Below are 26900 nucleotides of genomic sequence, written 5' to 3' on the forward strand. Positions count from 1 at the left end.
CCCAGTAGTTTATCTTCCAAGTTCCCAGGTTTAAGTCTCTTGAAAAATAGATATGGCCCAAAGCATTCTTGCATTCAAAATATTTTGTCGTCAAAGTCAACAAACCACAGAATATTTGGGGATGAACAGCTGGCCCAGCCACATCCCGTAATGCCTCCTGGTCTCTGACTGGTCCCTTGTCCAATCACAGCATGGTTCAACACACTGTGACAGAAGGGCCACAGACTGTTGGGCTTAAACACTGACCCAAGATCACCTGTGAAACAGAAAACTTGATCAGAAGTTTTCTGTGTTGTACTTGTGAAAAATATTACCTAGGTGATTATTTCGCTCTGAGATGGCGTTGACATAGTCATGGGATATCCTGTACCTGCCACCAGGTTCATGGTTACTATTCTATCTACATCCCAGGCCTCTAATTACCTCAACCCGGAAGACCTCCTGAGGAGTGAGGTAGAAGAAAGTCAGAGAAAACTGCAAGTGGTCTCAGACACCTTAAGCTTCTTCAAACGGGCATTTCAGGACAGAAGGGAACATCTCCACATGTACTTCAAAGAGGACTCAGAAATCAGGACATGGGATTTCCAGGTGTCTCTGGTCTTTGTGCGACTGGATGGCTTTCTGGGCCGACTGTGTGTGGTGGAGGTGAGTAGATTCATTCACCCCAGGCTCCCGTCCAGCGCGGGAGCAAGTACAAGATCTCAGAGGCTATCAGGTAGCCAGGAAGATGTATTTTGGCTCAGGGTGACAGAGAGTTTTAGTTTATCGTGGAGGCAAAGGCAGGGTGAGAATGAACTCCAGCTGTGGCAATAGGGACACATCATGGCAGTGGGTGTTCCAATAGTGATGGGACAGAAGGCAGGGAGCGAGGTGCGAGCCAGCCGCTAAGCTCTAGTGCTCTACTTTGATCAGCTCGACTCTACCTCCTAAACATGTCATGGCCTCCCAAAATAACACCACACTGGGGGTCAAGCAACCAAGCATGAGAGCCTGTGGGGTACCATTTTAGATTCACACAAGACAGTCACGTGTGGTTGGCTGTCAGGACCATTAGCAAGTTTCGGTAAATGGCTTCCATTTGGATTGACTAAACAGTGGTGGTTCTGTTGGTCTTCAGAGATTCTGATCCTAGGCACTTAGGGAGAAAGCCCCAGAGATCATTTTGTTATCTCAGCTTATTTGCAAATAAACTTGGGCAGGGAAGTTTGCTGTACAACTGAAAGAGAACAGGTCTTCATACAGCTGCCCATTCTCACAGGCCAGCTGCTTTGGACTTCCCTTCCATTCCCAGACTGCCCAGTGGATCTAAATCCCAAACACTGCTGAGTCCTTGGGCAAGAGAAGCACATCTTATTCATAGTTCTCTCTCCTATCAAGAATTTAAAAATTACTACGAATTTTAGTTTAAGAACTAGGAAGCAAAGACATGAGACTTTTCCTTTTGCTTTTACATCTCAGAATTTAGTGTCTTACAGTTATGGACTTACGGATTGAATTTTGATATTTTTCAAAATAAAATGTTTTTATCACTTTACTTCTCTCCTCCTGTCTGCCTCCCAGCCATTCCCAGCTACCCTTTCTTGAACCACTCCCATGTATCCCCCAACTCTCAAGTTGATGGCTTATTTTATTATTATTGTTATGTCTGTGTGTGTTATACACACACACACACACACACACACACACACACACACACATCTGTACAACCTGTTGAGTCTGTTCTTGTTGTTTGCATGTACATGAACAGCCATTAAGGAGGCTTATCCGTGGGAGAGGCTATCCCTGGGAAGAGATTCCCAGAAGACCTTAGTTGCCTGTCTTTGTCTAGGTGTGGGACCCAATGGCATTCCTATGCTTCCGTGTAAACATATTCATTGATATTGCCCTGTCCTGGTCTCTTTCATACAGTCATTTCTAGCGGAGACATTTCACTGCAGACTTCTTGGCATTCTGGCTTTTACAATCTTTCCAGGCCCTTGTCCCACGGCGTCTCTGAGCAGGGGCTGTGATGTAGATGCATCCATCAAGGCTGGGTTCCCCACAGTTACTGATGAGGCTATTTTGTGTCCGGCTGTGCTTCTCCGTACTGTCTCCATTTGTTGTCGAGGGCGGCTTCTTTGCTGAGGTCTGGTAGTGACACTTATCCTGGAAAGGTGGCTCGTGCAACCTGATTGAATTTTTGTGGCAAGGAGAAGCAGCACATACACAATAAGAAGTACATACTTAGGAGTAACTTGAGGACTTTGGGGTCTAGTTCAATGTTAGACCAATGGCTAAGGAACGGAGAAGAAATTAGACTTCGGTTCCAAGCTATTAGTAGTGGAGATTTGGGGCGAAGAGAGATGTGGTGTGGAAAAGCTGTAACAAACCTTCCAAACCACCAGATGACAGAGATAAAACAATCATAGACTAAATCTCTTCATGTCAGTTTTTTAAATGCATGTTTAAAAAAATTCTCCAGGCACTGAGCTAAGTGCTAGGGTTCAAAGATGAATAGAACATAGTTTTGCCTGAATAGCTTTCTGGACCTATAGTCATGGCATAGGAGAAGAGACACAAATTAGCACAGAACATCAGGGGTAGAAAGATACAGTCATTCAACATTCCTAAGGTGAATTGAATGTCATAATAAAAGTACATTTGAGTTACTGGGAGCAAAGGGGGGGGGGGACCCTAACCCAGGAGAGCTTTGAAAATATAGCAAAGAACACAAGAGGAAATCAGTTCTGAACTGGAAAAAGAACTCACTGGAGAAAGGCATAAAGGCAGAAAAATATGCAAGAGAAAGCCAGAAGCTAGATTTTATGAAAGGCATACCTTAAACCTTTCATCAGAATCAGGAGAGTATTAATAATTGATATCTAGCATCATCCTAAATGCCTCATTTTCTCTCAGCTGTTTCCAGCACAACTCCTGCAGCTCGGCCCCTATTCCCCCCCGCCCCCGCGCTCATTACTCCTCTCATCTCCCACATCAACTCCTCACTGTTTAGCCAAGGTGATGGCCACCCTGGTCTCTGGGCTGCCCCTGGAGGAATAATTACCTCTGTAGCCTTGCAACGGTCATGTTTACAGGCTCTCTCTCCAGTCTTGAAATAAGCTTCCAATAACTGTTCAGGAGGGGTCTTCAGCCTGGGACACACATGCTAATGGTATGACTTTGCATATAGACAGCTATTCTAAATGAAGGGCATCTAATCTGCATGGGGTATCAGTAAATATTAGCACAGCTGGCCACATCCTCCCCAGAACCATTACCTCACCTTGGTCGCTTCTCGGGCTTCTTTTTCCTGAACCAAAGGCCCAGATGCATAAAGAGCAGTTGCTCTGACTTGACTGGAAGGACCTTGGATGCCCTCTGCCCTCTGTCCTTGGAGGGGACTTGGATACCCTCTGCCCTTGGTCCCATTGCTTCTGCCCCTCCAGAGTCTGTCTGTCTTGTGTCACTCCTTCTCTCCTGGGCACAGCAACTCCACTTCTCTGTCATCTCTCAGTGTTGGCTCAGATCCATCCCCCTTGCCCTTTCCTGCCTCCCCTCCCCCTCCCACCTCTTCCCTCCTCAGCTCAGTGCAGCAGAACGGGGGACTATCGATCGTCTTCTGGCATATTTCATGTAGCCCTTTAGTTAGCATTCTGAGTATCACAGTGATCAATGCCTCTTTGCAATGGGATTAATCTGCTTCTCTCCAGCAAGAATTAGCATGAACTTAACCTTCTTCATCTTCTATTCTAATGCAATGTATGATCACCATGACGCTGGCCCCTGAGATTTAATAAATAGATGTGAACAGAATGACATCGGTGCATTTGGCTCTTCTCCGCTCATGCTGAGGGCCAGATTACAAGGGGCTGGTTTCTAATCTCCACGGTTCTCCCAGTCCTCGTTCCTCTCATCTGTAATGCTCTTTAGCTCTTTATCCTTTTGTTTTTGCCTTTTCTTTTCATAAGAATTTTGTTGTACATGTCCATGTTTTCCCTCTGACTGCTTGCTAAAAGAAGGTAGGAGGCAGAGGAGGTATGCAGTAAGGAGGGTGTGTGCTGGGGACAGCATCCCAGAGCAACCGGATACCAACCTTCTTTCTCAGGGTAAGCATCACATGACCTCATCCTTGCTGTGGAAGCTGAGGCCTACAAACATAGAGAAATGACACATGCAAGAAATTTTCTAATGTTAGAGCGTGTGTCATCGCAGTCATTAGAAATGCTAATCATCAATACCCATCTTTAATAAACAGCTCAATCCAATGCATCAATTAATTTATCCAGTCACCCAGTGCAGAATGTGAAGCTGGGATTTATTCTCAGAAGCATTGTACTCTTTTCATCCAACTTTGAAATCCTCAGGGAGTTGTAAACATCTCCTTACTCTGCTCCCTTCCTCCCTTCCTCCCTTCCTTCCTTCCTCCCTCCTTTCCTTTCTTCCTTCCCCTCTTCCTTCCTTCCTCCGTTCCTTCCTTTTCCTCCCTCTCACCATCCTTCCTTCCCTCCCCATCTTTCTGTTTTGAGGGACTCAGCCTTGCTTTTTGGCTTTATTTCTACCCTTACCCATTCTTTTCTATCTTTCCATATTCTGTTTTCAACCATATAGTTTCTCAGTCTTTATCAATAAGTAGGTCACTTAGGTAAAGTTCTAGTTCCCATTCTGATTAGACTGCATGGCTTCACCTAAGGGAATCCCCAACATATACAAAATCTTTTGCAGTTTGAAGAAACAGTCAAGGAACTGAAGAACAGCAGTCTCCCCATGTCTCTGAATACCTTGAGTCATCCCCCTTCCCAGAACATAGGAACTGGAATATAACACACATGCACACAAATGTGCACACACATAGTTCAAGTTTATGCCACAAACTTGAATCTGTACATTCTTGTTTATGTTTCTGCTTGCGGCCCCTTCCCTGCAAATGATGCGGGAAGCAGCTTGGAGAGAGCCCTCATCTCTTTCATTATAAAATGCCCGTGATTCACTTGGAGACACAATGATTTCCTGCTGGGGCTCTATGCAGAGTGATTAGTGGGGAGAGAGGTAATAAGCTGACCTGAGACACCACATTTCCTTGGGGTCCCTTTGCCAGCTTCAGCCACTTTGGCCAGCCTCTTTTCATTCCTGGTCTAATTGGGCTGGCTTCCCTTTCAGCCCAGCTTGAACACGTGGTCACATGTGAGACCATTAGCTGTATAAGGTCGGTGGCAGTCGGAAAGGTAAAGAAAACAGTCTTTTTTCAAATGACCTTTTGAGATTTTCATCTGTGAGTATCTGCTTTGTGCTGTCCCTTAATGAATTCCGAAGACATTACTTTTAAGACAGGCAGCCGGCATGACCTCTCCTTCAGGAATAGAGGAACGTTGGTGAAGCTTGCCATTACATCTGGTTTTGATTCTCCATCTCATGGGCCAGAGCACAAATTGAACCCCATCTCTCCACCTGCCACCACCATTAAATGTTGCATCGTTTTTTTTCATAACAATAGGTCCCAATCAACCCAGTAAATCTTCTGGGACTCTGGGGCGCATTGTGATACCTGCCTACAAAGAGCTGCAGAGTGTCTCCTGGATAATCCAAACTTATCCAGTATCTAATGGTGCCAGGAGGGTCATAATTATAATGGTGACACTTTCCTTATGTCATACTATATAGGCTCTTTCCGACAAACCGCCTCATGTGTTAAATATTATTGTCCCAAATCCTGGCCTAAATTAAATATCACTGTGCCCATCTACAGTTTGCAAATGAGCCTTGCAATCTCAGTGCCTTGCCCCAGGCCATAGAGCCAGAAAAGAGCAGGACCAGGGTTGTGGGAACATGAGTGTCACAGGTCTTCTATGATATGCATCCTGGCTCCAAGGCTCATAGGCGCATCCTGTATGCTGCACAATGCATTTCATGGCTTTACTACTGGGATTAATAAACATTGACATTTAAAAATATTTAACCCCAGTGGATTAAATTTGCCATTTATCTGTCACTGAAGACTTTTAAATGGTCTGTGAAAATAGCCTACATCTAAATTGAGTGTCGATGATAGGTTGTGGTCAGTGAGCAAAATCTGTGTCTGCAGTTCTAGAAATTATTTCTACTACAATGCTGTCCACTGTACATCATACCAGAATCTCCCCAGTGATGAAGTGCTCACAGCTTACGCTGCTCACTCTGTTTGGACTCTCTGAAAGGTAGATGGTTTGTTTTATTTGTTGGCGTCCCAGGGACTGCTCACTGTTGTTTTCAGATTAAAATGATTACATAGCAGCAGCTACCTAACTTCATCCTGCATGGTGAGACCAGGTCTGCTCGTTTGGGCATCTGTTTCTTCTCTCAAACTGGGACCACAGAAGTTTCTTCCTTGCCCTTATCTGAGACCCGTCCAATACTAAGCTGTCCTGCCTTTGCTTTTTCCTCCCAACTTCTCTCATTCTCACTAACGACTCAGCAGTCGTGGTTGCTAGTGTTCTGTCACTTCATCACTTTCTGCTGGCTGTGCAGCAGCTAAGTCAGAGCAGAAAGGGCACGCCTCCATTCAACAAATACTCATTCAGCACCAAGCATGCTTCCGGGCATAGGAGGACCTGGGATACCTTTGGAATATCTGCAACCTCCTGGAAAAGGTGGGTAGAAAATAACATAATACAACATAATGTTAAATATTACCATGCCAGAGTAAGAAAGCTAAGACAGAAAGAGCAGGGGAGTGGTTCTGGGGGGTGAAGGGGACACCCCATTGATAGGAGTTGAAGGGAAGACCCCCAAGCCTTCAAATGAGCCTCAAATAAATGTGTCACCCACTATATCTTTGTTAGTTAGATAATTCATTATAAATATCTATCATTTCCTAATAAGAGACCCCATGATGTCTGGGGCCCTCCCTGTATGACAGTGAGAACAGCAGAGATGGACAATCTATTGTAATAATCTGTACTTCCTGCAGTGAAGATGTGACCCATTTGTTAAGCTGAAGAAAGAATTTTTGGAGAAGATCAATAACTAGACTTTCTCCAAAAATACAGTGACTAAGTACTGCTTGGGTACCTGCAATCTCCTCCTTATATTATCAATAAAACGCCTCCCACTGACCACCTAGGAGCATGCTTCAAGTCTTCCTGAGAAATAAAGAAGTGTATAATGAAATTATCATCTTATTTTCTGTTATATGCAAACATATCAAGCTGTGTCTGTCTTTGAAACATGGTTAGAGAGGATTTCCTAACAAATTAAAATGATGTTCACACCTTTGTGAAGAATAACGACCGAGGAAATAGTGCAAGGCTCTGCTATTTTCTTCCTGTGAAACAGCAGCTTGTAAGAGACAGGAATTACCATCGAAGTCAATTGCATTTAAATAGAATCCATTGGTTTTCTTCTAAGCATATAAAGCTGAGCATTGTTGTTTCTTTTAGTCAGGGTCTTGCTATGTAGCCCGGGCTGGCCTAGAATTCACGGTCCTCACTCAGCCTCCCAAGCAGTGGGGTTATATGTGTGTCAACATTCCCAGCCAATATCTTACAGTTATTTGAATTGTGCAAATGTATGATAGTCGGTTGTGATAATGTGTCATATGTATATAGTGGGATGATCAAACATGGCCTTAACCACTAAAAAAGCCTTTTACTGATTAACACATAGTCACTGTAAGAATTGTGGAGTACACTGTGATATTTCACTGCTTTGTGAAGTACATATTATCAAGTCAGGGTGATCAATAGTTTCCATGTTCCTATTACGCTATGGAGCCTTTAAGTTCCTCCGTTCTATGCTCTTATCAAGTGTGCAGTAGTTATGATGAACTGCCAAGTCCCACTATTCTGTGGGAGCACTAGACCTCACTCCTATCTGATTGTGTTTATGTGCCCATTATCAGACCTCTACCGCCATTATCTACCGCCACCCTTGCTCTGGCCGTCTCTGTCTCTAGCAGTCCCTGCTGCACTTTTGATTGAATTACTTTTAGCATGCTCAGATGAGGGAGCATGGCTTATTCGCCTTCCTGCCTCGGACTTATTTCACCCCGCCTATGGCCTCCAGTTCATAGATTTGGGTATAAACGATAACATGTCGTCATTCATAACAACTTTCACCCAGGCACCCGCTGATGGACATCAGGGTCATTTCCTAGCTCATTAGCTATGAGCAGTATAACAACAGACGGGGGTGTGCAAGTGTCTCTTTAATATTCCGAAATCATTTCATCTGGATCCTTTTGCGGAAGGGAATGGAAGTAGATGGTAGATCTATCTCCAGTTGTTTGGTGCCCCTCCATACTGTTCTCTCTTGTGGCTTTATTAACTTCTTCACTGGCATTTATGTCTTTGGGACTCCAGCCACCCAAACAGTGCTGAGACCTCTCATTGTGGTTTCGACTTCATTTCCTTAAAAACTAGTAGAGTTGAACATTTTTCACGAGCTCGAGAGCCCCCTGATTTTCTTTCTTTTTTTTAAAAAAAAAAGTAAATATTAACCGTCTGTGAACAATGACCACATAAACTATCATACCCCACAGTCATCGCAGGCCAAGAACAAACCATTGTCTGCATGCAGACTTGTTTCTGTTGTCTTCTGTGATTCAAACTCTCTCCTCCCCTCCACATAAAAGCCTTAGGCTGCCTTTGTGGTGTTTATGTTATATGTGCTACCTCTACTCTGTTAGGAATTGTGCAAGACATCACAGGGTGAACATTCATGTATCAAATGTTGCACATAATGTTACATTGTACCATAATATATACCATTAGGACTGTGCTCTGGGCTGATGACTGATGGATTCTTTTAGCACAAAAGATATCAATTTTAATTCTACTATGTCATGTGTAGCCTCTATAGCTGATGCTGAGAGATCACTGGTCCATCTAATCCTTGCCTTGTTTTTCATATTTCTTTTTGCAGGAAGCATCTAACTCATGTCCTTTATCCAATTTATAGTTGGATTACTTAGCTTTGGGTTACCTGATGTGGGATTTCCCTCTGTATTCTGTGAATATCATTAGTTAATAAAGGAACTGCTTTGGGCCTATAGCAGAGCTATAGGGGAACAGAGGTAGGTGGGGAAAACTGGGCTGGATGCTGGGAGAAAAAGGATGGAGTCAGGAGAAGCCATGTAGCCCCTGCCGGAGACAGACACTGGACAGAACTTTATCCGGTAAGCCACAGCCAAGTGGCGATACACAGATTAATAGAAATGGTTTAATTTAGGATATGAGTTATCTAGAAATACACTAAAGCTATTGGCCAAACAGTATTGCAAATAACATGGTTTCTGTGTGATTATTTTGGGGCTGAGCAGATGGGAACAAACAAGCGACCTCCTACAACAGTTACCAAATTTTTAAAGTTCCTTATATATTCTGGCTACTCTTTTCCCATCAGGTGAATTGGCTGTAACAATTTGTGCATCGCTTTGCACAGTTGTTTCTTCTCTGCTCTGTTGTTTTCTTTGCTGTGCAGAAGCTGGCAATCTCATCCATCCCTGTAGCTCCGCCCTCACTTCTGCGCCCTCTGCTTTGGAGGTCTTATCTAAAAAGCCATTGCCTGTACTGATGTCTTCAAGTGTTTCCATATGCTTTCTTCTTCTTCTTCTTCTTCTTCTTCTTCTTCTTCTTCTTCTTCTTCTTCTTCTTCTTCTTCTTCTTCTTCTTCTTCTTCTTCTTCTTCTTCTTCTTCCTCCTCTTCTTCCTCTTCTTCTTCCTCTTCTTCCTCTTCTTTTTCTTCCTCTTCCTCCTCCTCTTCCTCCTCTTCCTCTTCCTTCTCCTTCCTCCCTCTTTCCTCCCTCCCTCCTCCCTCCCTTTTTCCTTCTCTCCCATCCACTTCCTCCCTTTTCTAATTCTGAGGATAGAACTGGAGACTTTGCCATGTTAGACAGGTGCCCTCTCTTTGATGTAAATCCTAATTTAAAGTGGTGATTTCCTCACCCTGCCCCAGAAGGCAGAAGCTTTGATTCTTGCGTCCCATCTTTTTTTTTGTTACTGTCCTGCCTCTTCTGATAATGATACCTCAGCCTGACTGAATGAATAGATTTCTGAATGGCTGCCAGAAGCTTCCTTGGTCACCACCTGGCTGTGTGGGAAGTTTCTGACTCCTTCTCACTGCTGTGCCTCTGTTATTACTTCTGGCCTTGGTGTCAGTAGCAGTATGGGAAGTTTTGGAGTAGAGGCAGGACCTGATGTGTCTCAGCTCAGGTGTGGTACTAGGACCTGCTCTTGCCCTTCCAACCTCTTCATGTTGGAGGACCCTTCCCAGGGGTCCTCGCAAACTGTTTGCAGAATGACTTACAACCTTTAGCTTCATCTCTCCGTGGGAGGAACAGGTACATAGACTGAGGGTTCTGACAGCAAGCATGGTTTAGCTTGGAGCTTTAGTGATTTTAGACAGGTACTCACAAGGGATCAATTCAGTCTTCCCCATTCAACACGCTCAGAAGGCATTTACACTATTAGATGTGACATGACGTCCATAGCCTTGAGAGGGACTTCTCCCCAAAGCTTAGTTTGGGCTATGTCATCCATCTGCCACTTAATTCTGAACACAGCAGGGATGTGGTGTGTCGGTGGTGACAGTAATACACACTGTGTCCTGGTGTGCACTTCAATCCTATGCCTGCACTAACTGGAGTTAGTTCCCACCAGTGTCATGACCCTGCCCCAGATGGAGAAACCCAGCAGAGTGATGGTAAGTGACCGCCTTCTCTCTCTGAGGTGGAATGTGGTTTGACCTGCCCCAGGACACTTGTGCTGAAGGGCGGTGATTCTTCTTTGGTAGAGGGACTTGCAAGAAGGCCAGTGCCACCCCCTGAATTGGTATTCCAGGCTGTTTGTAGGGTTATCTCCTACCAGTACCTTCTCGAACACAGGGACCTCAAATGCTCTATTAAACAAGACTGGCCCTGGTCATCCTGCCTCCATCCCTTCACTGCCAGGAGTACAGGCATGCATCACCAGCCTGGCTTGACATTGACTTTTTAAAATAAAAATCCACACTAAGCCTACCGATTCTTACCAACCTGTAGTAGAACACAGAGATGCTGAAGCATACATTTCTTGATGTGCTTGTTTATTCTGGCTCCTGCGACTCCACCTTATCTGTACTTTTTCTTTAGTATTTCATGGAATTTAACCAATCCAACCTAATAATAAGGTTAAAAAAAATCTAACCAGACTTTGCATTTTCTTAAGCAACCGCTGCCCCTGTAATTTCTGTCTCCTCCATCTGGTAGAGAGGATGAGGGTGGCGCCGGTTCCCTTAACTGCTTGTGAATTGTCCTGATAGGGTCTTCTGAAGACAGCCTTGGACTTTGAGAAGCTGGAGAGGCTTGAGTTCAGTGGCCTCCGAGGAAATGCCCTGAGTCAGCAAGTCCAGCAAATGCACGAGGAGTTCGAGGAGATGTACAAGGTCTTCATGGAGTGCCCGTATGACTGCCTGGACCTCCAGAGCATGGTAGGGCTGGGAGGGGTTAAAGCCCTGGCCCCTTTTCAGCTGTCTCTAGCTGCAGCACCAAAGTGTTTGTTTCCATGCCTTTTTTCTTAAGAATCATCTTTGGCTCTGTGGTCCTAGTGGTTTTGTTATTTATTGATAGGGTCAGGAGAAATTGTCATCCCTGTGTCATTAGAAAGATCCTAATTATTTTGCGTGCGGAGGATAAAAATCAGAAAGAGCTTCTCCCCACCACTGACAGATCCAGATTGCTGCTGCCTAGCGCTGTCGGCGTGGGAAGACAGGGGAAGCAGTGCTGACTTTATGGCGTCAAAAGTTTGAGCTGAGCAAAACAAGCCAGTTGTCAAAGGAGAAATACTTGGTGATCTCTCTCTGGTATCTAAGATAGTCAAATTGTCAGGTATATAGAGCTCACTGGTCACTGGGCTGAGACAGAGAGAAATGGGAGGAGCTGGCCTATGCTTACAAAGTGTCCTTGATGCGGGGTAAGTGAATCTATGGGAGTAATGAACAATGTGGTGATGATAGTAGTGCTGTATTATGTATTTGAAATCTGTCGGGGGGGTGGTCCTAAGGGCACACACACACACACACACACACACACATGCATGTTCTCACATGCTCTTGCGTGCACAAACAGTTCTAGTTATATGAGGGGATGGATTCTTGTGGATTTTGAATAGACATCTATATGCCAATCCCACCAATCGTGATAGGTCTACTCCCTCCATTGCTTTCATCATTTCACAAGTGTGCACAAAACATCACTGTGTACCTTAAACATACCATCTGACCAGTCACACTCAATAAAGCTGCTAATAAACTCTAAGCTTCAAGCACAGACTGCCAAGCAAAGGTCAGGCATATCAGTAGAAGTTTATTAGCGGTTCAGGGTTAGGTAAAGGAAGCTCCACTCAAGATAAGCAAGAACAAGTACAAATTTTCTAAGATTGGGACACAGAGCCGAGATGTCACCCACAGTTCCCCACAGCCATAACCTATGAGTTCAAAAGCACCAGAAGAGAGTAAAGAGCTTGCTACCATGGGGAAAGGGAACAAACTTCTCCCCAAAGAAAGGAGGATTGCAGGAGAAGAAGTTGTAATCCAGAAAGGAAGAACAGAAATTAGGACAGGAATCTGTTCTGAGCATATTCAGTTTCCAAGGATCCTCCCTGGCCAGATCCAGGATGATGGGACTTAATGAAAATTCCATTAGTTGAAAGAAGAAAGGAGAAAGATAGATTACAAAAGAGAATGTACACACATATTTAATATATGTTATACATATGTTACATATATGATGTGTTTGCAGCTGAATAACAAAATCTCACATATCCCATTTATTTTGTATATATATTTCATGTAAGTACACATTATATATGTAATGTGGGAAGTCCTTCCATATATATGTTGCTTTTATGGGTTAATGAATAAAGCTGCTTTGGCCTATGGCAGGATATAGCCAGATATATGACAGAATATAGCCAGGCTGGAAGGGATAGAGAGAGAGAGTAGACGCTATGTAGCTGCTGAAGGAGAAAGTCACCAGAAAAACTTGCCAGTAGGTCACAGCCTCATGAAGGTACATGGATGAGTAGAAATAGGTTAATTTAAGATGGAAGAGTTAGTTAATAAGAAACTTGAGCTATTAAGAAAAACAGTGTTATAATTAATACAGTTTCTGTGTGATTATTTGGGTCTGGGCAGCCAGGAATGAACGAGCAGTCTCCGCTTACATATTTGTCCATATATTTTACAGACATAATGCACACACGTATACTTTGCCATATGTATGAAAGCATACCATAACACCATAATGTCAATGTAGCTGGAAAGTAGGAATATACAGTGTTTTCCTACTTTTTTTGTTTTCTTTTCTTTTAAAACACAAACATGTGGGGCCTGGAGAGATGGCTCAGTGGTTAAGAGTGCTTGTTGCTCTTGCAGAGGACCTGCGTTCAGCTCCCAGCACTCACGTTGGGCAATTTCAGCTCCAGGAGATTTGACACCCTCTGCTGGCCCTGCAGGCACCTGTCTTCACAAGCATACCACACAGACACACTCCTACACACAAATGGAAATTTAAAAAAAAAATCTTTAAAATGTGAAATAACACACATTGCTACTGGAAAACAATAATAACAAATAGTAATTATACAAATTAGAGAGTTGAATCATCAAAGTTTTTTTGAAAAATTCCTGCACCCTAAGAAGTAAGATACATTTAAGTTTGATAAATAACGGACAATTATTAAAGCAAACTTAGATAATTTTAAAAAATAATTGTTTATCTGCAACTCAGATTTAACTGTGTAGCCTGCATTTTTTTTATTTGCTAAATTAGAAAACTTAGGAATAATGGCTAATTGCCATCTTATCCAATTAAGGTGTATTTGGAAGGAATAGTGTGTATTCATTTAATTAGTTTACTTTCCTTCTAAGGATTTGATTAATTTGGTTGCTTTGAAAAAGAAATTTGTTTTGACTGGGGGAGGAAGACAAGGAGGCGGTGACCCTGGGGCTGTTGCTGCTGAGAAAATCTAGAGTAGTGTGTGCTGACACTGTGGACAGCAGAGAAGGGAACTCACAAAGTGGAAGGGATAAGGACACAGGAAGGCGAGTGGATGGCAAACTCATGTTTCACTCAACTGTGCCATCTGGGTCAGAGTGTCATGCTACCATGGCGTCATAGTTAGGTTTTGTCCACTTGACACACACCTAGGAGAAGACAACTCAGTTGAAGAATTGCCTCCCTTGCATTGGCCTCTGGGCATGTCTGTGGGGGCATTCTCTTCATTGTTGATTGGTTTGGGAGGTCCCAGCCCACTGTGGGTGATACCATCCCTAGGCAAGTCGGTCGTGTCTGCATCATAAAGCTAAGCAAGCCAGGAAACCAAGCCAGTAGGCAGCTTTCCTTGGTGGTTCCCACTTCAGTTCCTGTCTCCAGGTTTCCGCTTGAAGTTTCTGCTCCACCTTCCTCTAATGATGGACTGTGATATAGAAGTGTGAGTCAAGTAAACCTTTTCCTCCCAAAATGTTTTTGGTCAGTGTTTTATAAAGCAACAAAGGAGCAAGCTAGGACAAGTGGTGAGGATTAGGGAATTAAAATAATCTTTGGTTGGACTGAGTTTACCACGAAAGTTAGCAACCAAGACTGTAGGGAGACTGGGTTGCAGAAAACCATGGTTTCCTTACGTCCAGGTGATGTCTCCTCAGGAATTTGAAAACGATGTCCGTGAATTTAACAAGAGAGTGGAAGATCTCGACCGGAGATTGGCGACAGTCTTAATTCAAGCGTTTGATGATACACCTGATGTGGAACATGCCTTTAAGGTCAGTGTAAGTGGAGCAGAAGTCTCCGTGAGGTCCCCCTCAGTGCTCCTCAGGGGACAATAAGGCTACCCTTCTAATTTCTTCCTACAAATATTTCCCCTTGGGGTGTGAATATATAATTGGGCTTTTCAGACAGATCATGTACGAATTTTGAACATGTAAAAATGCTTTGAATATTAGAGTGATCTTTTTAGACACCATTCATTTATCAGTAAGGTCACCATTAAGAGTAAAAATGTTCAGTGTGGTTGCTATCCTGGAAGCATGACTCAGCACTATCAAGGCTGATTAAGCATTAAGGCAAGGTTGACTTAGCCTGGAGCAAAGCATTTACCAAGAAGTGATTTATAGGACCCAAACACCAGTAGCTAGAAGAATTCTTGCCCTGGCTCTATTTCTTCCATATTGAGTGGTAAAAGGAATAGAGAAGTTGGGCAGTGGTGGCTCACGCCTTTAATCCCAGCACTTGGGAGACAGAGGCAGGCAGATCTCTGTGAGTTCGAGGCCAACCTGGTCTGCATAGCAAGTTCCAGGACAGGTTCCAAAGCTACACAGAAAAACCCTGTCTCGAAAAACCAAAGAGGAAAAAAATAGAGAAAGTGTAGGATGGTGAGGGCATGAGTAGCCGCACAGCCAGGAAAGCTGATCTAGAATATAGGAGTCTGTTGAGTGTGGCAGGACTCCTGCAGACGTTGGAGAGGCCTGGTGCTTCGAGGACTTGAGTCAGGAGAAGTCACAGGGAGAGGCATTTTTGGTTCAGAAGAGAAAAAAGATTTCTGTCAGTGCTTTTCAAGATGAAATGAATGTTCTCGAGAAGTAGTTAAATTTCTGGTCATTGAAAATGTTCATAGACTACGTGATTTGTAGGACAATTGTCAAAGACACATGAACCTTGGATGGGCAAACCTATGCTATTCCAGAATATTAAATAACCCAAATGTGCCATGCTCCATTTGCTGTTGAATGTGTGTGTGTGTGTGTGTGATTAAATAAACACCTGTTATTTAATAGTTCACTTTCCAAGAATTCAGAAATTCCTCTTCAAACATCAGAAAAGGTTTACATGTGTCCATAGAATGATCTTAAATACTATTAGCTGTCCTGACTAATTGGGAATTAGAAACCAGATACACTGTGAAGTTGTAACTCTACTCATGTGTTGAGACTACGCTCTCCCACCCTAGGAATCCCTTTGTACCTGCCGTTCCGAGGATGTTCATGTAATCCACTGTGCTCATTTTGATCACCGCCTATAACATTATTGCTTGTCACTGCTCTATCTAGTCTCCTTTGGGAATTCATCTTCTCAGGGAGGTATTTGGTGTATTCCTATTGCTCCCTTCATGAAAACACCTACATTTCTCTCAGAGCATACCTCTAACTATAGGTTTTAAAACTTTCAGTTCTTAAAATATATGGAGTAAGGATTCTAGTCAAAAGAAGAAGGAATCCTTTATAGCCTTGGCCCTGGTCCTGAAACATCTCTGTGTGTAGCCAGACTCCCAAAGTGCACTCATAAACGCAGATCCCTTATCTAACCCTAACTCTTCCTCTTAACAGCTCTTGGAAAGCAATGGGGAAACCGCAGCCAGCTGGTCCCTTCTGCCTGACCCGTTTCTCTTTTTGGTCATCTCACCATTAGGAAATTAAAACTTTTCCTTCCTTCATCACCCAGTTCAAATGTTCCAGTGAATATAAATCCAGAGAAATAAGTAGGTTTTAGAATCTGTGGAGCTGCCCAGAGAGATCATCTAACACCCACCCCTGTTGCTACTACACAATCATCCAACATTATATGCAGCTTGGAAGTCATGGCCAGAGAACATGTGGGTCAAAGACTTTAGGCCAGTAGCACAAGATGGCTATCAGCACCCTTGTCTGCATATTCTCAGCAGGAAGATTTAGTCCTTCTAAAGCAGAGAATACACAGAACACAGCTGCTCTTATGCCTCCATTAAAGGCAGTTGCTTTCTCAGGTTGTGGATAGTTCAGTTAGTAAATCGTTTCTTTTATAAACACGAGGACCTGAGATCAATCCCTAAAGCTCAAGTTTTTGAAAAATCAGGCTTATTGTCTAAGTGATGAAGATACAGAGCCAAGTAAATTCTTGAGATTTGCTGGCTGGTCAGTGTAGCCTACTTAGTGAGTTCCATGCCAGTGAGAGACGTTCCTTCAAAAAATAATGGTAGATGGCACTTGAGGAAGGATACTTGGGTCAGTTCTCTGGCCTCTACAGGCACACAAATGCATGCATGTGCACACTCTCACTCATAAACACACACACACACACACACACACACAGAAGAAGGACATGCATGCATGTGCACGCTCTCACTCATAAACATAAACACACACACACACACACACGGAAGAAGGACATGAATGTATGTGCACACTCTCACTTATAAACACACACACACACATGGAAGAGGGACTGCTTTCCATTCTGTATCTGGACAATGTTTATGGAGGAAAAACCATCCCTACAGACATCATTGAGAAGCATTCAGCATCCTTACTTAGGTTCACAGTGTACCTGGAACCACTGAGAAAACACGTCAAGCTCTCTGTCCTAGGATAGAGTGCATCCTGACCCATTGACTCTTCTCTGTGCTTAGTTGTTACCCATGGCATGGCCCAAAAACTCAAGACTTTCTAGAACAATCTCAGGTTCTGGGTCAGACTAACCCGCTCCGGGCACTTGCCCTCTCTTTTCTCCTTCTCGTACTTTGAAGGCTAGTGATTAAAAAAGAGCGATGAGAGAACGGCTTGGTGTGGCGTGAACTTGTGGAGAACAGGCTTGGGGTCTAGGACACTTCCAGTTGTAGGGTTTGTGGGTATAATCTTGATATATATATATATATATATATATATATATATATATATATATATTCATTGAGTTATCTCCCTCTCCCTCTTTTTCTGGAAAAGACCATTTGAAAAATGTACCATGAAACAAATTTGGCTATTCTTTTTCAACCTCTGACTTGAAGTGTAAAGTAGAAATGGGAGCTTATAATGCAGCATTTCCAACCTGTGGGTCATGACCCTTGGCAAACCTCTATCTCCAAAAATGTTCACATTCCAATTCCTAAAAGGTAGTACTATTACAGTTATGAAGTAGCAATAAAAAATAATTTTACAGTTGGAGGACACTACCACAATTGTATTAAAGGGTTAGGGAGTTTGTGAAGTGCTGTTATAATGGAATTCGGGTTTAAAGACAGTAGTACATATCCTAATATGACTGAGTACCTATCTGACTTAGGCTGAGGCAGCATCACACTAAAAAATTCACAATACAAAAACAGGGGCATCATTAAACAATGTCCATATTTTTAGAAAACACCTCAGATTGCCCTTGTCAGGCCTATGATTGGCAGGGCAGCTCATTCCTGAAACATTCTTCTATCTTTTTCCATCTCTACTGTGGGACAATGGTCTTGTACCCTGTAAAGATTTGTCACTTGTGTTGGTTTAATAAAATGCTGATTGGCCAGTAGCCAGTCAGGAAATATAGGCAGGGAAACCAGAATAGGAAAATTCTGGGGAGAGGAAAGGCTCAGTCTGCAGTCGTCACCCAGCTGCAGAGGAAGCAAGATGAGAATGCTTCACTGATAGAAGGTGCCAAGCCATGTGACTAATACAGACAAGAATTATGTGTTAAGATGTCAGAGTTAGTTGATAAGAAGTCTGAGCTAATGGGCCAACCAGTTTATAATTAGCATAGACCTCTGTGTGTTCCTTTGGGACTGAATGGCTGCAGAACCAGGTGGGACAGTAACCTCTCTCTGCTCATCACAACCACTCTCTCTTGTGTCTTGCATATTCTGTGCACAGTTCAGTCTACCTTGCTAGTGTCTTTTGTTTTCCTTTTATTTCAGTCCTTAGGAATCTTGGTAGATTCCCAGCATGACAAAGGACAGAGTGCCTGAGGTGGGACAGATGAGTAATCTCAACACTAGGGATGCTGAGATGGAAGGATCATAAGTTCCAGGTCAAGCCTGTGCCACAGAGTGAAAACTTCACCCAGAAAGCAAATACTCCCAACCTTGCCACAAATAACTAAGCGGACAAGAAAGGAGAAGGGAAAAGTACTGGATATCTCCATGCTGGGGTCACTGCTAGAGTTCCACCATAACATATGTGCATCGCTCCTGTACTGAGTCATAAGAAGGGGGAAACAGAACAGGAAGCAGAAGGTTGGCAGCCTGGGAAGGTTAAGTGTCTGTCATTATCCTCTCTACAGCTGTTCGACATCGCGGGACCCCTCCTTGAAAGGCCTCTGGTAGCACAAGATGTGTCCCACAAATACTTGGCCCTCATCCGAATGTTCAGCAGAGACCTGGATGCTGTGAGGCTCCTCTACAGTCAGCGCATCCAGGAGGAGGCAGAGCATGGTAGGGTGGTTGCCAGGGGACTATGAGGGATGTGTTCTGTTACTGGAACGGGCAGAATGCACCTATGCTCCTCTGGTTAACTTATGGATACAGGACATCCTCAGAGAGCAACAGGCATAGTCCTTTTGCTGGAAATTCCAGATCATCTTGGGTGATTGCAGAGTTCACTAACCTGTACTTTTCTCAGTGTGGGAGAATGAGATGGCTGGGGTGACCTAGATCTGTGAATCCCTGAGCACCACTGGTCTACTGTGGCTTTGGCATAATGGGTGAACTGATGGATCCCTGTTGTCACGGTGGTTGATCGTCATGATCACTCAATGTACATTTTACATGCCTGGAAAGAAGTTACCTGTGCCTTGCACTACCATAACCACTGTGCTTCTGGAGGGAGGAACTAGCAGGAGCCCGACCAGGGCCGTCACACTCCACACCATCTTCTCTCACCCTTGGACCTGTTGGCCACCATCCTCTAGTGACCATTCTTTTCATCTTGGGTGGAATGTGGCTCACACGCTGTGATGGACCACCTCTCAATGTTAATTATTTTGCCTCTCCCCCAGACCCCAAAAAGATGCCAGGCATCTAGCAAGGACTCAATAAACATGTATGAAACTGAAATAAACCCATGTCTGACTTTCAAACATGTAAGATAGAGTCTGTAACTAATGTAAACCCTGAGATGTCACACCTCTGCAGTGGAGCTCATGGTGAGGTAAAGGGACAGGTCCCTCAGCTCCTCTGCTGAGTTAGAAATGACCGCAGATGGTGGGTAGTTTTAATTCTACAAGGGAAACTGAAAGTGGAGTAATTTTATCTTTAGGTGAAATCTCCCCTTTGCTAAATTGTGGTAACTGTTTATAGAGAAAGAAATTTAATATATGAACTGAGATAATAAACACAGGCAGCTGATATACTTCATAATCCACATGGCTGAATTATAATCGTAACCTGACTGAATGCCAACAAAATCCTTTGGCTGTTGCTAAGCAAAAGAGAGATACCACCCCCATTTTACAAAGGAGAAAACCGAGTCTCAGAAAGATGGAACTTTCTGTTTAAGACAGTTGTCTTCAACTCTCAGTGTTCAAGCAAAACTTTCCTGAGATGTCCTAAAAGGTAATGACCAGCTGCCAGACCAATCAGGATGACTGCATTCTCCCAAGGGTCTCTTTAGTCGGGCATTTGGCTCAGTGTGGGCCCAGGGCGATGTCAGTCTGGAAATTGATGCAGCAATGTAGGGATAACTAGAAAAAGCTCTCCTGCAGCGGAGGGAGCTGGGGGCTGTACCTTCTCTTCAGTACAGTTATTCTTGTCTCCAGGATTCTCGCCTGTGCACAAGAACATGCCCACCATGGCTGGGGGCATCCGCTGGGCACAGGAGCTGAGGCAACGCATCCAGGGTCCCTTTAGCAACTTCACACTCATCACACATCCGTAAGTATCTGACCTTTGAGAGGCACCTGACTGAGCCTCCCTGGTCCCAGCTCCCTCCAAAACAAAAATACTACCCGTCATTCCATGTTCAGTCCCAGACTAGGTTCTATTAAACAGTGATGGTTTTAGTACATGTGGGCTGAGATGTGGCTCCTTCAGGGTTAACTGATGCTTAGTCTGCCATAGGAAAACCAAACCAGGGGTCTCACACTCTGAGGAGGCCCATAACACTGCTTCCTTGGAAAAAAAAAAACTCTCTGCGCCACTGGGGTAGCTGGGAAATAACAAGTAGTTCCCAAATGTGATGTGTGATTGTTTTAGAGATGTAGCTTCCTGGCCTCACATGTCAAGTCTGAATCTGAGCTGGGACTCTGTTTCTTTGGCATACTCCCTTGGTGACTAATGGTAGCCAGCTTAGGGAAGTACAACCTTGCTTCATGGCTGGCTCTAGAAGCTGAGCCGCTTAGAAGACTCTTGCCTGCTAGCAGTGAGCAAGAGGAGACATAGTGTTCGGGATGCCTCCTGTCCGGGGACAGGCAGTCTTCCTCTGATACCTTCTTTGTAGACATCTTGATCTTGTTCAAAGTCCTTGGCATTGCTAAGAGCAACAAAGGCAAAGGATTTGGAAGCTGGCCATTGGCGTGAGTCAGGGATGTCCGCAGAGACCCAGGGTTCAGGTAGCAAGATTAAATTTCTTTCAAGATGTGAGACAGAATATGGCATCTGCAGGGATCAGTCACTAGCCCACTCCAGGGTCACCAGTCAAACAAGCAGCTCTGACATGAGCAATCTCCCCTTGGAGAGAAGCTGATATCTGTTCTGTTCTGCTCTGGATAAGCTTTGTAATGCTGCAGATGGAGAAACCAGGCAAAAAGAAGGGCAGTGACTCCCCTCTGGTCCCAGAGACAGTCAAGAAATAACTGAGAGACATCTGGGGCTCCAGCCTCCAGCCCACAGTTCTTTCCAAAGGTCTCCAGCCATAGAGAATTCTGCCTGAAGCAGGACTGAGCCCCCAGCCCCCTTGGACATACCCCTTCATTAAAGCAAAATGAAGAAGACATGCAGGGGCAATCAAGGCTACTTCCAGGCAAAGGAACTGCTTAGCTGCCATAGGTCTGGTTCCTAGGAAGTCAACTGTAAGACATGTGAGCAGGGACTGCAAAGAATGGCCATAGGAACAACAGCTAAAGGACAGAGTGTTCTGGGACTGAGTGGCTGGTGGGCGGGGATGAGCTGCTGGTTGGCTGTTCAGAGACTTCAGTGGATCCTGCAAGGAGCTTAGATCCTAAGAGGTACCCAAGGTTGGTAGTCCCCACCTCAGCTAGTTCTTAGTTCTGGGCTTCCTCCATAAACAACATGACTGTTTGCTAGGTGGCTCTCAGTCTAGGGAATCCAATTCCCTCTCTGGCTCCGTGGACAGCAGTACTCAGGCATATAGTCATGCAAAACACTCACACACATAAAATAACATTTCTTATAAAGAGAGAATTCTGTAGGCTTCTACCACAAAGTAAACTGAAAACATCATTGCATTGCTTCTGGTGACCTCTCAGCAAACCCACCGGATAACATGGCCTGATGCATGCTCTGTGAATTAAACCACATGCACTTCTGCCTTAGTCTTTCCAGATCCAAATCTGAGACGTGGCCATTGTGAGACCTGTAGAAATCCTGCAGTGTGTGAGGGAATTAGGGAATATGACGGGCAAGCCACCTGCCTGGTCCGGAGCGTGATGAGATACAACTGCTCATCCAGCATAAAAGGGAGCAAAGCAGTCAGAGTTCTCTCTGCGGGAGTTAGGGGTTTGTAGAAGTCTCCAGGGAACATGTGAAGAAACCTGTACCGGCACAAGGAGAAAGTGGATGTTAAAGATTTTGCAATAAAGCTCCCTGTTTTGCTAACAGGATACACAGAAACAGACTCCACACAGTTAGTGTGAAGGTATTTGAAAATTAAAGATACCTCACCCGTTTTCCCTAGAGCCGGGCATTTATTTCCTATTACAGCTTGTGTTAAAAGCAGGGGGGAGAGTTGTGGGTAGCGGCATTGCAGGGCAGACTCTCCTGCACTCTGCTGCCATCTTCGGCATCCTGGCAGAGGCCTCTGCGTGCATGTGTGAGACTACAGTGTTTGTGATGTGCTTCTGTGTGCAGGTGCGTGTGTGTGTGTGTGTTGCATTGTGTGTGTACTCATTTTAGGAGTTGAGAGGTGGCCAGGGACTCATGTAAACATGTCAGGGAGTAGAAGTGTTTCTGATCAAGTCCTGGAAGGATTTCAGAAACCCCTCTATCTATGCCTATCTAGGGAAAGGGAGTCGCCATGTTTCTGTGTCCTTGTATCTGTCTCTCTCTGTCTCCCTCTATATATCTATTAATCATCATTTATCTATTGCCTATATATTATATGCACATATACATATATGTAATGTTATTAATGTTATACGGCTGTTTTTTCTTTATACCCAGAAAACAATATCACCTAGAATTTTTCTTTACTCTCTCAACTTTCCCTTTGGTCATATTTTGTGGAACCTCAATTATCTGGTGTATATATGACCAATTTAACCAGGAGAGCAGCTGGCGGAGCCCACAGGCACTAGAGAGTCCACTGGGGAATGGCCTGGAACTTTAGGATGTACAGATGCCCTCTTGTGGCCTGTGGAGGATGTTCAGGGAGGAGAATGCAATCTCTTCCAAGGCCCTTTGAAAACCAGCCCAGGAGACTGTCCCATCTCCATTTTACTTAGTTTTTGTTTTCCTTGGGATGCACAGGATCCCTGTATGTATCCCAGGCAGGGCTGAGACACATGTTCCTCCTGCCTCAGTCTCTCAGTTATCCATACTTTTTCTGTAGACTGCAGTTGATACATCAGGTCATAATTTGGGCTGCTTCTAACTGTATGTCTTTCGTTTTTCTCCCCCTTGCCTGTGAACTGATAGGTGCTTGCAATCTGCTGAAGGAAAGCGAATGATACAAACATACGAAGATCTGCTCTCGCTGTTAGAAACGTAAGCAGCTTCTGCGATTGCGTCGTCCTGCAGATTGCCCCGCCCCCACACCGTGTGCCTTTTGCTGCTCATAGGGCTTGCTCTGTATCAGCTCTGAAACATCACTGTGTGCTGTGTGGTATAGCCGAGCATTTGTGAGTGATTATTCCAGGGTCTTGAAAACAAGTCTCTGGGGGAATGTGGCTCTCCTCTGGACACACATATGTTCCCAGTGTCACGTCCCTGGGTCTGTGAACCTTATGGAGAGGTGGGGATGCCACACACAGTATGCTGAGAGGCCTGGGATTGCAGTCGCTTCTCGGTGCAGTTCTTTAGTTCGTGCAGCCTAAAGTGAAACTAAGTTTCGAAATATGGCCTCCATCCTTTGAGAGAGAAAGTATATGAAAGATTTGCATCTGGGCCCGTAATAGTTGCTTCTCTAAAGCCCAGTGAATGTTTTAGAAGCTCAGGGTCTACAGGCCCCTCCTCCAACATGGTACTGCCTTCTGCCTTTCACCTGATTCTGGAGAGCAGGGCATAGGCAGAAAAAGTCCAGGTGCTGACATTGCCTGCCATTGGGTTGACAAATGGACTGGTGGCACCTAACCTTCCAGGAATCCACACATCTACACCTTACCCTGTAAATATCCTTTGTGGCTGGGGGGCTTGAGACAGGGTTTCTCTGTTTAACAGCTCTGACTGTCCTGGAACTCACTCTGTAGACCAGGCTGGCCTCGAAATCACAGAGATCCGCCTGCCTCCACCTCCTGAGTGCTGGGATTGAAGGTGTGCGCCACCATGCCCAGATACCCTGTAAGTACTTAAGTGTGTCTTCCTTGTCTCCGTCACTGGACTCTTCTCAGACAACTAGGTCCACTCCAGCCTGAACTGCCATAGTGGCTTCTGACAGCCCTCCCTGCCTCCATCTTTGTGTCCCTCGGTGCGCACGCTGTGGTCAAATCCAACAATGTCAATACATCCCTAACAGCTGGAAACCTCTCAGAGGTTCCCATTATTTCCCAGGCTCCCATCCCTCCAGCCTCAGTTGTACCCTCCACTTTTTGTCCCCAGTTCAGCCAGGCTGTTTCTCACATCCACACCTCACCCTTGCATTTCATGGGGATCATCAGCCACCTGTGCTCAGCCATGGGACTGAGTCAAGAACTGCTCTGTCATCTCTCCCATGAGGCTTCCTTGATCTCCGTATTCCCCCCCCCAGTTCCTTGCCTCTGCCGTCAGATGTCCAACACCCACTACCCAGCTAAGACTGGTTTTGCTGCTCTGTATTCTGGTAATCTTCCTGTGTTCCCCCCGACCCACTTACTCTATTTATCTTGGGTTATTAATTCATTGATTTAGTCTCCAAACTCTGCACGTGGCGTGTGTTATGTCAATATGTGATAACCGAATAATAAATTCCATGGGGTGCTTGAAGGTTAGTGTGAGAGCCATTGTTACTAATATCTTCTCTCTATGTCTCTGGATCTAAGCTTGACTTTCCAGCTCACCCCCAATGACCACGTAGAGTCTTTCTATTCTCCTCTGATTGCACTGGTACCTTCTGCAAAGATCAGCGAGCTCCTGAAGGGTGCTGCCTCAGCCTGGCTGGATCAGACCCTAGTTGCTTCTAGTTTGTATCACAGAGCGGGGCCAGAATCTGGGGCTTTGCATGGTGTTTCTGAGGGGGCTGCTGTCTCTGGTTGTTGCAGATATGAGAGAAGACTTTACGAGGACTGGTGTCAGACGGTGTCAGAGAAGTCACAGTATAACCTCTCCCTGCCACTTCTGCATCGTGACCCCAACACAAAGCAGCTCTCTGTCAACTTTAGCCCACAGGTCAGCTGGGTGACGGTGACTTCCACCTAACTGCTGTTCCAGCAGCATCCATGTACCTGCTGATTTCAAGGGTCAAGAGGCTTTTAAAAGAATTTCAAAAACTACGTAAAAGAACTTCCACTTTCTTGTGAGGGGGTTAAATCCTCAGTCAGAATATTTTTGTAAGTTATCCAGGTTCACAATCTTTCTCTGAGGTTGACCAGTAGATTTGATTTTTCACAATAGGGAAACAGGAATGAGCTGCACAATAACAGGGACACTTCTTCAGAAATACATTGCTAAGTGATTTTCCATTGTGCAAACATCATAAAGCATATGTATACAAACTAAGGCTATGTTGTGACTAGATAATGTGAAGGTATGGGGCTGTGGTTGTATATGCTCTTTTCAAAGGACGAAATCATCGTTGCTTGCTCTCGAGTACATTGTGAAGTACCTTCAGTCATTTGGTCTCAAATTTCCATGACTTACATGTTGGAATTGTCATTAGAATTGTGATATCGCCTTTTTTTTCCTTCAAGGAACCCACAATCCTACTGGGAATCAGTGTCTCAGGATGTAAAAATCTATCTTACTTGACAGCATAGGAAAAATCCCAAAGGAAAGTCCTGGGGGAAAGACCTGATCAAAGGTTCTCCACTAAAGGTTATTTCAGCCCCTTGACAACATTAGGTTTTATAAAAACTTGGAGGGGGCAATGAGTGCCAACTGACAGGTCTGTCCTGGAGGTGTCTCTCCTGCTGCCTGAAGCATAGTCACAGTTTGAGACTTAAAAACATTTATCATCTGTCCTTTGGAAAGATAGAACTAGGTCCTCCTGACAACAGGAGGACCTGTTTCTTAATATCACTTCCAGGCTATTGATACAAAAACAACTTTCCATGAAACTGCATATATTTGATTACTGGTGAATGTGGGCTTCCAGCATGTTCTCATTGTGACTTTGTATTTTATATGAATGACTTGTTCTTTTGTTCATATATATCTATCAACCATTCTTTAGTAGAAGTAGTCTCCTTTACTGGTAATTTGTTAGGATATTTGGGGAATAACTCCCAGATAATGAGAAATGAAGAAGGATGAGGGTGGTGTTACCTGTAATCCTAGCACTCAGGAGATGAAAGCAAGAGGATTGGTAATTCAAGGCTATCTTCAGTTTCTGAGAGGGGTGAAGGTTCAGTCTTGACTATATGAAATTATATATATATATATAATCTTCAGATATATTAAATACATTTAATATATATTAAATGTATTTAATATATAATATATATAATCTTCAGATATAATATCTTCAGATATTACTCTAGTTTGTCATTTTGTTACCTTCTGATATTTTATGCATATAGTTTTATACCTTATGTTGTGGGTTTGCTTAGAATAATCTTCTCCACCTCAACATATAATAGTCACATATTCTGGTTTTGCTTTTAACATCAAAGTTTTGATATTCATCTTGAGCATGCTTCAAAGTAAATAGGAAACAATTCA

At 44.1% G+C, this 26900-nt stretch overlaps 1 protein-coding gene across 1 annotated transcript in view; it reads left to right on the plus strand.

The window, feature by feature from the left end:
- Nucleotides 1–26900, plus strand: part of Dnah9 (dynein axonemal heavy chain 9) — a 362388-nt gene that overhangs the window by 23519 nt on the left and 311969 nt on the right. The window contains exons 6-12 of the mRNA XM_087910517.1: nucleotides 412–645; nucleotides 11251–11418; nucleotides 14632–14748; nucleotides 18998–19148; nucleotides 20471–20585; nucleotides 23526–23594; nucleotides 25283–25409. Of these exons, the coding sequence (XP_087766643.1) occupies nucleotides 412–645; nucleotides 11251–11418; nucleotides 14632–14748; nucleotides 18998–19148; nucleotides 20471–20585; nucleotides 23526–23594; nucleotides 25283–25409 (981 nt within the window). The remainder of the gene's footprint in view (nucleotides 1–411; nucleotides 646–11250; nucleotides 11419–14631; nucleotides 14749–18997; nucleotides 19149–20470; nucleotides 20586–23525; nucleotides 23595–25282; nucleotides 25410–26900) is intronic.

Source organism: Myodes glareolus, chromosome 9, assembly GCF_982192425.1.
Source record: "Myodes glareolus chromosome 9, mMyoGla1.1, whole genome shotgun sequence".
NCBI classification, from domain to species: Eukaryota; Metazoa; Chordata; class Mammalia; order Rodentia; family Cricetidae; genus Myodes; species Myodes glareolus.